The sequence below is a fragment of the Glycine max genome, chromosome 12 (genome assembly GCF_000004515.6).
Source record: "Glycine max cultivar Williams 82 chromosome 12, Glycine_max_v4.0, whole genome shotgun sequence".
Classification (NCBI taxonomy): domain Eukaryota; kingdom Viridiplantae; phylum Streptophyta; class Magnoliopsida; order Fabales; family Fabaceae; genus Glycine; species Glycine max.
In genome coordinates, this window is record NC_038248.2 from 35,368,820 (window position 1) to 35,381,561 (window position 12,742).

The window sequence follows — 12,742 nt, forward strand, 5'->3', positions numbered from 1 at the left end:
TGAGTATGAACATTTTCTCATTCACTAACTGGAAGTTAAAACTAAAAAATTATATTTCAGTAACTTGATGAAATATTTTCATTTGAAAGGATAACATTCCTGGCTCTCTTACGAATCTACAACCGTATGTACCTATGGGAGAAGGTTTACAAGTTATATACAGCTCTACCAAACTAAAGGAACTAATAACTGAATAAAATAACATTTATAAGTTTAATATTGTTTCCAACTATAATAAGGAAAGGCAACGAAAAGTTGCTTCATTAGAAATTAATGATAGCACACATTTAAAAAATGATACACCACACGTATGCCACAGTTCAACTATCTCTTTTTTTTTTGCTGTTTCTTGAATTGCAAATGTTAATCTAAAGGACTTCCAAGTACCTCGAACATTGAAGGTAAACTTACATTATTTCATATGGTTCTCAAACTTTTAATGGTTTGCTGATGTTACAATTCAAAAGGTAGTATAATTTAGTCCAACACATCGAATTTCAAGATTAATACTACTGACTTTCCAAATGATATTTTTAAGCATCAAACGGAACATTACATAAAAGTGCTTGAGAAGTTGGAGTTGGGGATGTTATACACAACGGCTAAATTCAATAGCCATCGCGTGCATCCCAAACAGTAGCGGACCAATAGGGTTGTTCAAAGAATAATTTTACACAATTCCAAGGCTCTTTATTGGTAAAAGAACAAATTTTAATGTGAACAAAGAAGTAGCTACAATTTCAAATTTCAAGCTAAACCCGGTAACCAAGAGGGACAGGCAATAAATAGTTCAGTGCTGGTAGTACTTCCAATTTCCAAACCGTTCACGATATATCTTCCTTAATCCCCTAGGCCCTAGCTAGCAAGCTTAATGAATATGGAGAGCCAAAAAAATCAATAGCTTCGAGAGGCGAATAACAAAGAAAAATGTTAATCAATACAGAAAACTGTGTCATCCAAAATATTTTTTACACCCTCTTATGATTTATATAATAAATATATATTTTTTTAATTCTTTAATCAATAACCTAGGAGTATTTATTAGCGAGACCCAACGAGAAATTAGTTTGAAGCTAATGACCCACCCCGTGCTTGTGGCAGAATTCCATCACCAGATGCACGGGTACCGGTACCGCATTATCGTACTTCCTAATCCTCAAATAGAATATAATAATGCTAATGTATCTTGTACAGTAAAATACTATCTTAATCGTTCATTTACTTTCTATTATATCTACAGGTTAATATTGAACTACCAATAATGGTGCAAAACTCCGCTTTGGAATTTTTCACACGATCGTTCACACCCGCCAAATTGATCTCTGAAGTATTACCCATCCTCTTAAAAGGGACATAAAGTTAATATTAAGAACTAAAATTGATGCTTTATTCTCACAAATCTACAAGAAGCCAAACTCCCGGTAATTCTTTTATAGATGCCGATCATATAGATATTATCTTTCTTCATGACATGCAAATTTGTACCAAAATAATAAAAATCTAAAATGCGTCCAAAATACCAAAATATTTTGCTCCTCCAGTTAGTGCTCAAAACGAAAGTTTAATACGTACATCTCTCACTTGCGTAAGTCGTAAAAGCAACCGCGAGAATTACCGAGAAAAACATCCAATTAAACGATAAATAATGCAAGGAAAAGGAAAATCACTACACTATAAACAGGAGGTTAAAACCAATTTGGTCAATAATAAATGAATTATAACATTAACCAAAATTTTGGCTAGTTTCACAAAATCCCCTTGTCCTAGCTTTCCTCTATTTTCAACTCTATCCCCCTTTCATTCCTTTGCTAAGAAAACAAATAACAGCTAGAGGTGGTTGTCAGTTTTTCTGTACACCAAAAAAGGCAGATCCCTGTACATACTAAACCGCCTGTGATCTGCACCCATCAAAACAACCAAGAAAAAGAAGTCTATTGCATACGGGGCCCTCCAAAAAACTTTACACAAACTCCAGCTAGAAAGTACTTCAGAGTGCTTCAGCAACAGGCTTCTGTAACACTGAGGTCCCTTGAAATATCATCATGCGATAAAATTTCTTATATTTGTTTATCTGTAACGAGGACAGCAGTTAGTCTAATATAATCAGAGTAGCAAACAATGAAAATCTAAAGCAAAAGATAAATGAAGCTGCTACACACCTCATCTTGAGGTAGCTTTGTAAAGCCAAATTTACCAGTCCATATTGATTCAGCTTCATCAGCAGCTGGTAGGACAAGGTTTTTCACATTTAAAGATCCAAGTAGCGTCTCAATACAAGAAAACAGGCACTGAAAATAACCCTGAAAAGAATATAGATTTCAGTTAGAATATTTCCTGGCATTCACAAAATCTTTATTTACTTTAAATAATTAATCAAAAACACTTGGGAGGGTACTGTATATTAATCACTCAAGTAGGAGACAAAAAAATCAAATAACCTGTCCTTGATGATCAGCAGTTGTCGCCACCAATGGAAGCTCAGCTATTTCTAACCCAAAGACACGAAATACTCCAGCAGACACGATATCCCCACTGCAAAACAATTAAATAAACAAAATCAGGTAATCCTTCCAACCAAATTTGCACTTCTATAAATAAATCATTCCACCTTCATACTTACTTGACAGTAAGCACTGCACAGTATATTCCACTAAAATCCTGACCACGAATGTTCCTTCTATAGAAATGAAACCAACAAGTAAGGAAAATTCATTGACATCCAGACACACACATATATCTAATATAACAATACAGAGAAAAATAGACAACGCTTACCCAAATAACATTGCAGGAATGAAATCACGGCCAGATGTTGAATCAACTATAGGATCAAACCTCTCCTGGAAAACAATTTTTTAATACTGATTAAAAGTGCACATCCATCAACATTAAAATAAATGACGTCTTCAAAATTTCATTACTAAAGACAGCAACTGATACAAATCAAAGACTGGATAAAGCCGAAACACTTGGACACTCACATGGAAAATGGCAACAGCTTTTGAAAGCAATTTCCTAGTTTCAACAGAATCGGAATCTAACTTCCAGTTTATAACCCTCCATTTAACATCAAGACCAGCTCCAATGTCTAAACTTTTCTCTTCATGCTTCTTTTTAATCAAATTTAGAAGGGGATCTGGGACATCCTTCTCCTTAGAAGCCACCAGATCCATCAGAGCAGTATGAATTTGACTGCAATTTCCACTACAGAACCAATTTCCAACAGGCAATTCCTGTAAAACAATCTCCATCAAAAAAATATTACACAATAGACAAACTAAGTTTCAACAAGGGGAAAAAAGAAAAGAAACTACGGTACCTCTAGGTTCTCCATGTTATGATCCTTCAAACATCCAACATGATATTCTTTCTCACACTGCAAGGACATAAAAATCAGAGCTTTAAACATTATGATATCAATAAAAGCTACTAACTAGTAAGGCTTGGCTATTTAAAATTCTGATAAAGCAGTACCTGATCACAAATAATTACTGTCTGAGGACCAAAGCTTTTACTGAAATTGGGACGACTGTACATTACATCAAAACATCAAGAAGGTAAAAATAATGTCTTAAAGCAGGCATACTAAACCACTTATATAGAAACTATTAAAGAAGAAAACAGAAGTAACACAAGATTCAATCCAAAAGAAGTATCTCAAATTTCATGCATCAACCCATACAAGAGGAACTCAAATTTATACATAATATACCTTGAATCAATATACAGCTTGCCTGACTTGACAATAAATAAATAAATAGCACAGAAATACCTGCACAAGGCACATCCACCATGGTCAACTTCTAAAGTTCTGACAACACGAATGCATCTTTTGTTCATCAGTTCCAAAATATCAGGGCCTGCAATCCTTCCTGCAGCTGCCAGAGCATTCACCTCGTGTTGCCCATGCCTGTCTTTCTGGAAAACATTCTGGCAATACTTACAATACCAAGTACCACTAGGAATGCATGGTAAAGGGACACAATCTGAAATTGTAAAATATGAAACAGTGGGAACCTTGACTAAAAACACCAGCATCAAGTTCAAATTGCAGAGGAAAAGAATTACTTTTACATGAAGCACAAGATAACCAAGAATTAAATTCCACAAACAATTTCATGAAAGATTCAAACACAATCACCATAAATCCCAGACGGTTAGCAGACTTGAAGTTAAGAATCTCATATTTAGAAAGCTTTACAAGATAAACTTTTTTTGGTAAGTTTTAGGAGGGAGAGGGGATTGTCCAATTCCATAGCCAAGGAAGTGCCCTGCCACAAGCACTAGCAGGGTTTAAAGAAGATCTGACAGATGACTTATCAATGAAGGATAACCATAAAAAACCAAACCCAAATTTATTATTTATCTCCATAGTTTAATAGTGCAAGTTAGCCCATAAAGCAGTTCTCAACCATTTGCCTATTTCTTTTCTATATGCTCTGTTCACCCAACATAATGCTTAGCATTACTTGGAAGTTATTTAGTTATTATTTTAATGTAGCTGCTAACTTTTCTACACTTCAAGCTATTAAGAATAGCATGAAAAAATAATCAAACTAGAAACAAGAAACAAAGTATAACAAAGAAACCAATGGAATTTGTAAGGAAAACAAATAATCAATGTTGGAGACTCGACATCACTAAAAAACATATTATATATATATGGTATGTCAATAAACATGCTTTGAATTACTCTATGGCCTCAGCTATAAGAAATTTTATAGAGATCTACAATCTTGAAAGATGTTTGTTCACTTGTTTTTATTTAATATTTTAGGCTGGGAAGATGCCAACTCATTACTGACTTGCCATCCAGTTGCTGGTTCTGTTTTTGTATCAAGTTTGCTTGTCATGTTCACTTCATGCAACTTAACACTAGCAAGTTATATGCCACAATTTGAAGAAAGGCTATAAAGTTAACATGTGTTAATACAGAACAATATTTATACAACAAAAAGCAAACAAACATTTCACCTATGTGAAAAGCTCTAGGGCATCCATCACAACACAGAAGATCCCCTCCATCTTCACATATGATGCAGAGATCATCATTGTCATTGTTGGAAAACCTCCTATGATCTTTTGATAAAGAGATGGACAACTCATGGAGAGAGATTCCATTAGATGTGTATATGTGCAGGTAACTGCAATACAATAACTCAATATTAAACAAGAAAATATGATTGATGGTCAATTGTACAAAACACTATCCTTCAAATCATGAATCAATGGAAAACTCAGGCAGCCCTAAGAAATTGGAAAACAAGAAAAGGAAAAGGAAAAAAAATATAAGAAAGTAGTCTAGTTTGTTTTCTATTTTCCCTTAAATATGACATCATAATTTTAATATTTTTCCTCTCAAATACTTTATGTTCAGATTTAAAATTTAATTATGTTTTCATATTGTACCAGATCTTGAAAATATAAATACAATGCAGAAATAAAAAATAAAAACAAGTTAAACACATATGAAGGGCATGAAAAAATAAACTCATGACAAGCAATTTAATGCAAATCTTGATAGACAATGCAGGTAAACCTGACATCCAATAACAAATTAAACAATAACTCACGGTTTGCGTCGAGATGCCCAGCCAGCATGAGCTTCAAACTGAGAGGCACTGACCTGCTCATTGCAGCAGGTACAAAAAATTCCATATCCCTTTTTGTAACCAACCAACAGTTTCTGACCACAACCACAAAACAAATACGATCAGGAAAGGTAACAGTCATAAATAATAGGAAAAACATAACCCATTTCAATCAAAGCAACCTGTCCATGAGCATAGTAGGCTAGTTCAGTTCCATCTGGCAAAACATCTGCTTCAAATACCAACTTATGCAAGCGCAAATCCCTTTAAAAATTTTAAAAATAGATGGACAAGAATTAAATCCCTGATAAGACTAAAACATGACATGTTAAAGCATGTAAAAATATTCATTTCTAAATTCTAAGTCAAGCAAATGTTTTAGATAAGTGCTTTACAAACACACTTACTTCCTAGTTAGTCTTCCCTGACTCTTACCACGAGATGCACTGTGCTTCATCCCATTGCTAAACGATTTTGGCTTCATACTATTGTTTAGTGAATCTGGCTCCATGCCATTGTCTAATGAGTTTGGCTGCATCCCAGTGTCTAATTTATTTGGCTGCACCTCATTGTGTAATGAATTTGGCTGCACTTCATTGTCTAATGATTTTTGAATCACAACTGGTTCTGGTGATCTGAGATAGATGGAATGTGCATGCATTCAATAATCATATGCAGTAAATTTTGATAATATCACTATCACACCACATGTGCTATATGTTTACTCGAATGAAAACATGCAATGCATTGTTCATCTGTAGTTTGGAGCAAAAGTGAAAATGACATTAAACAAAATAACTTGCCATCCTATACTATAATAGGCTGATCACTTTTTAGCATAGTATAAACAGGAAGTGTAAATCGGTTGACAACTATTACAATTAACAATTATTTCACATAAATTTTAATGAAGGAAATGTTCCCAAACTTATCCTAATTTCTTATTTTTAATAATGTACAGTTAAGTAGTCATTATGTTTAACAAATAAAATGATACCTGGGTTGAACTGGTTGTGAAATTCCTTTGTTGCTAGCCACGGCTGTTTGAGCGGGGCTTACTAAGCATGAATCACATACTAGCCTTGACACACCCTTGCATGCCCCTAAAATAAACACTAAAATTCATCAATATTACTTGTTACATGGCCTGGAAATAGTATGCAAAGCTGCAAACACATTGGGGGGAGTCAACGGTGGAAATCAAACATATGCATTTCAAACCTCTGCAGTTCAAACAGATGGAAGATTTCTTCATAGTGAAGTCACCAAGGAGCTTTTGGACAGCCTCATCCATGGACTCCAATGGAAAATCGCAACAGCAGCAGGCATTCATGACATCACGGAGGGTTTTTCCACTATTCCCATCATGGATGTAAATATACTCAGGGGGCCGCTTGTTTGCACTGCCAGCATGCAGCTCAAACACAGTGGGTGTGACAACCTATTCTCACCAAAAATCAGATACAAAGGAAAACCCATTACAACCCATAATAATCTCAGACACTAAAAACACAAAAAAAAGAACCTATGATATCTTACATTCTTACTCACCTCAACCCCCTTACAAATCTTACAAAAGCACAAAACACCAGAGTCTTGAATCACTCCTTGAAGCCCCTTTTCCCCGTCTTTCCAACCTGCCTACAAACAAAATCCTCAAACACATCAAACTCATATTTCAAGCAGAAATTCCCTAATTTTCTAATATTAACACTCAAAAACCATGATTATTAAATAGAACCAAACAATACCTTCACTCCCTTCATGTACATCACTGGCAGCCCCTCAAGAATCCCTGTTGCCAGAAGATCCCTCAACTTGGCAGGAAACTTCTTCAGTTTCCCTCTATTCGAAAACTTCACCGAACTAGGAGTAGTCATTACCAACGAAGCCCCAGCTTCAGTTTCCCTCTTAACACCATCACTAATTCCAGCCACACCAACATGTTCCCCATCGTTTGTTTCCTCGGATTTTACCTTCAATGCCGACCGCGTAAACCTTCTCTCCGATTGAGGTCTCTCCAACCGCTTCTTCATGCTCTTCTTCCCCTTAGCACCATCATTAACCAAAGCTAGGGCAACCCCATTAGAATCTTTCTCCTCCGATTCCTCTATACAAAGGGGTTGTTCTGCCATCTCATCCACAACCTCTTCCTTCAATGTCTCAGGCACAATAGGTTCCTGTTCCTTCAACGTCTCGGCCACAATCGCTTCCTCTTCATTGATAACATCATCCAACACCTTCGGTTCCTCTTCGCTGATAACAGATTCAGGTTCTAACATCTTCGGTTGCTCTTCGCTGATAAGAGTCTCTAGCACCACGTCACTCTTGGGTTCCTCCTCACAAACCTGCATTGCCGCGGATTCTGATTCTCCCACGTGATTATTATTCTTAGGTTCATCATCGCTCTGAAGATCCACCACGTCGCTCTTGACCTCTTCCTCGCTCATAGCATCCTCCAAGGTTTTCGCCTCCTCGGACTTCCTCGACCTTTTCCGGGCCGAGGGGGGCTGAACCGGGGCCTCGACCCGGTTCTTGCTGGCCCGCGTTCGGCCCAGAGAGCCGCCGCAGATCTCAGATTGGGCCTTCATGGCGAATGCGAACTCCCTCTTGAGACCCGTACGAACCCTAGAAAGCACAACGAACTCGTCGGAATCGGCGCCCTTCGCCATTGAATGGACCTATTGATGATACAAAAAATCACGATAAGACGAAATCAATTACGGAAGATTCGAGAAACTGCGTGGATTGCACTAGCGCGTGGGGGATTGTTGGGTTTGGAAGGGAAAGGAAAGTTAGGGTTTGAAAAAAAGGGAAAGAGTGAATGATTTGATTTGGGATTTGGGGTCGTAAAAGAAAAGACAGGGTGGGTTTGGTTGAAGAAGGGATCTTAATGCCAAAACTAACCCTGCGTTGGGGATGCGTTTTCTCTTCCAGATTTTGATTTTCCATTTCGCCTTGTGTTTCGTGATTTTCTAGTTTCTGCTTTCTTATAAGTGCCCCATAATAAATATTAAATCCTAAGCCAATGCTTAAAACTATTGTTTGACGATTTTGAAATAAAAAATATGCGGGCCTCTCATCTCATGCACCATTTTCAAATTTTTCTATCATGAGGTGTCTGATGACTATTTTGAATGTTGTGCCAATTTTTTAATGGGACACATAATGTATAAAAAATATATATAATTAACAAAAAGTTAGTTGTGAAAATAGAGATAAAAAATGTTTTAAAATAAAATTATATTTTGATAGAAAAAAGCGTTATAAATTAATACATTATATTATTGGATATATTCTTTTTTTTAACTTGTTTATTAAATTATTGATATATTTAATTTAGGATATGTTTTACAAAATATTTAATTAATTTTTAGTTTTCTTATTAATTAAAAAGTTTGTTTGTTTGATAAATAATTTATTTTTAATAATTTATTGGTTATGTTTCATATTATATTTAAGTTAAGTTAATTTTTAGTTATTTTTTTTTTGTTAGTTGAAAATTTTGGTTGACTTTTTTTATAAATAATTTTTTTTAGTATTTTCTAAAAAAAACTTTAGTTTGTAATTTTTATATTTTCTTTCATTTTTATTCTTAATATATTTATCCAATTTCTTAATTATCATTTTTAATAAATTATAATTTTATCATTTTTCACTTTTCAGTTACTTTATTAATTTTATCAAACATTTATAATTTAATAAATTAGTTTTTCAACTACCAATTATCTTTCTAGCTTTCAACTAGGTAGTTTTATGATCATCACCTTGAAATAAATTATCTCTTTTTCTTTACTTTAAGAATACATTATCTTTTTTTATTATCATTTTCTGTTTAAATTTCAAAGTTTACTGTCATCATTAAATATTTAATATGTTTTCTAATTTTCAATTTATCTCCTAATTTAAACTTATGCATATTCCTTTATTCTTTCATCTCTCCTAATTTAAATTAATTTCCCCCTCTCATGTTTGATTTCACATGGATTTTTTTTCTGATTTTCTGAGATAAGTTATCTGTATCTCCTTCATTTATCCTTAACTCTTCTACCTTCTATACAGGTTTAATTTCTTTTATCTATTATCTCATTTAAATTTCTCTATCGTTCACATGTTTTAAACTATCTTGTTCCTCTTATTTTGGATTTATAATGAAAATTATTTCTTATTTGTTGGAGATAATAATTTATCATTATCTTTTCTCTTATCATCATGAGGATAATTATTATTTCTTTATTTAAATTTATCAACTTTATTGTCATCATTAATTGAAATCACAAAAATTAAATTTATCATTGAATTTAAATTATTTTAATTTATAATATTGAATGGTATTATATTTAATATTTTTTAAATTAAATTATTAAAATTTTATCAAGGAATTTGATATACATTTACTTTAATTAATGTTATGAATTTGATCTATTTTTTATTCATTTAATTACCATGAACTATATAATGTATTATGTTTTATTTAACTAGAAATATTAAAAAAACTTTTATGAATTATTAATTATTACATTGATTCCAATTATATTTATATGATGTGTATGAGTGCATGCGCGTGTAGGTATGTGTGTGCACACACGCAATCTTGTTCATGCTATGTAAATTTATTAAACAAATTTTTTTTTATAATGTTTTATTTAATTTACTTTATTAAGTATGGGATGAATGCTTTATCTAAATTAAATCATAACCCATTAAATTTTTATAAGCAAAAATTTTTATTCTGACAATCACACATCGATTTTTTTTTCGTTCTATTATATTTTAATATTGAGTTTATTGAGTAAAAATGTTTTTTTTTTTTAGATTCAAACGTGCAAAGAAGACAAATTGGGCATAGCCAATGCATTATGCAAGACATTATTAGATTGGCTTGGAACATACTCCAACCAATGAGTTCAGATCTTCTCCATTTTTGTTCACCATCAAATAACATGTGGCGTTAAAAATGTTCAAATATTGAGATTCAAATATATTTTTTTTAAAAAAAGGAAAATTCTATCCCTCTGCCTGCTACGCCCATTTGTTTTTCTCTCAATGTTCTTGGACTGAGTTTGTTGACACCACTAAAGAAGGAGGACTGATAATGTAATTCGTAGTATGAAACTTTATCTGTTGAAGGTTGTCCGGTTCTCATTTTAGTATGAATTTTCAGCACACAAAAAGCTTTTTTTTTTTATTTGGACACCTGAGTTAAAATTTTCATATAGAAAACTTTTTGTTGTTGTTGAAAATTCACATAAAAACCAATGTTAATTGTTAGCTAATGCGTTGGAGCGGGGTTTAGGAAGTTCTAGCAACTGTTTATTTTTTTTTTCTTAGAAAAAATTATTGTTTTTGTTTGTTACATGTATTTCTTTAAATAAAGGACCATGACCACCCACTGGTTCCAATGATAAGCACCTCACAAGACACCTATACACCTCCCTTTTAAACTAATCCACTCCCATTTTATCATTCTTTTCCCAAACTACCCTGCAAAACACTCTCCCCTTGTCCTCTCTTGTCCCAGATTTAACTATTTTTCGGAAATACAACAAAACACACCCTCCAACTCCCACATAACTCTTTCCAAAAAACAAATTCCCCTCATTGGCCCATGTCTTTCCAAACATTACATTCTAACATTTTTTTTCCAAACTACACCTTTTTTCTCCTATCTCATTATGTTTTTGAAATTTTTTTTAGATATGCACCATTTTCAGGCTGCATTGGGAAATCGGGTTTGATCACCCTGACTTTCGCACGGATTTTTTTTAAAATTAATTTGTATATTAAATTTTTATTTTAATTTAAATTATTAAAATAATACAAATATTATATTATATAAATATATTTTTAATTGATTTCAAAAATGCTTTTTTATTAAAATAATTTTTTAATAAGAAAATAATATTATTAAATATAATTACTATTATTTAATTTATATAAGACATTTTGTAGGTGAATATTTTTTTTAAATCTGAATTTTGTCTAATAATATATTTGCTTTAGTAAAAAACTTAAAATTTTTAATATTATTATGTTACTAAATATAATTTTTTTGTTTACGTCATTAAATTTTTTTAAAATGATAATACTTTTGTTTAACAATTTATTTATAGAACAACATTAGACTATATTATAAATAAAATATTTAAACAGTTATATTTTGACTAGAAAAAACTTAACATAAAGGCATGTTGGGACAATTATTTCTGTTATGATCATGTAGTCGACAAATTTTACATTATTTTGTATTTTTCCGTTAATTTTTAATAACAAAATATTATTTTAATAATATTAAATTTTTTAATTTTTTTAATAAAAAATATTATTTTAATAATATTAAAAGTTTTAATCTTTTTACTAAAACAAATATATTATTAGAAAAAATTCAAATTTAAACAAAATGTTCACCTATAAAATGTCTTATATAAATTAAATAATACAAGATACGTAATTATATTTAATAATATTATTTTCTTATTACAAAATTATTTTAATAAAAATGTATTTTTAAAATAAATTAAAAATATATTTATATAATATTTATATTATTTTAATAATTTAAATTAAAATAAAAATTTAAAAATACAAATTAATTTTAAAAAAAGGCTTGTATGGAAGTCGGGGTTCTAATGCAGCATGTAAATGGTTTATATTGAGAAATTTTTCAAAAACATATATAATTTGAGAAAAGATAGGAGAAGGAAGGTGTAATTTGGAAAAAAAATCCATTCTAACCCTTGCAACTGTGACAAAATTCAAAATCTAAAACCCAAATGAACTACCCTAAGAATAATCACTGCACGAAATTGAATTCAATTAAATAAACGAATGGCAACAAATATTCATTTAAAGAATAATTAGGAGGAGGCTTTGATCTTGTTTGCACATAACATTATATTCATTTTTTTACAAATGACTTATTTAATTTTTTATCTTATTATTTTAATTCAATTTAATCTTTTATTTTTTATTCGATTTAGTCTTTTATTTTTTTAAAATTTTATTTTAATCATTTTTTTTTTAGTTTAGTCCTTCCATCCATTTAAGATTGACATTATTAATAATTTAATAATAAACTTATTTTGTTAAAAATGAAGTTGAGGAGAAGGAGAAAAAATTGAACAAAAAAATCATTTTAAATGAACAAGAAA

The 12,742-nt window shown here is 31.6% G+C and overlaps 1 protein-coding gene across 1 annotated transcript; it reads right to left on the reverse strand.

Moving 5' to 3' along the window:
• Positions 1-1,695: 1,695 nt before the first annotated feature.
• Positions 1,696-8,569, reverse strand: LOC100803825 (uncharacterized). The gene is made up of 17 exons (XM_006592660.4): positions 7,343-8,569; positions 7,143-7,232; positions 6,813-7,032; positions 6,589-6,694; positions 5,999-6,226; positions 5,774-5,855; positions 5,574-5,686; positions 4,975-5,144; positions 3,773-3,986; positions 3,475-3,529; positions 3,320-3,376; positions 2,982-3,233; positions 2,776-2,840; positions 2,621-2,677; positions 2,439-2,532; positions 2,160-2,300; positions 1,696-2,071 (listed from the first exon to the last, which is right to left on the reverse strand). The coding sequence occupies exons 1-17, from the start codon at positions 8,261-8,263 to the stop codon at positions 1,988-1,990; spliced, it is 2,949 nt and encodes a 982-aa protein (XP_006592723.1). The 5' UTR covers positions 8,264-8,569; the 3' UTR covers positions 1,696-1,987.
• Positions 8,570-12,742: the final 4,173 nt, after the last annotated feature.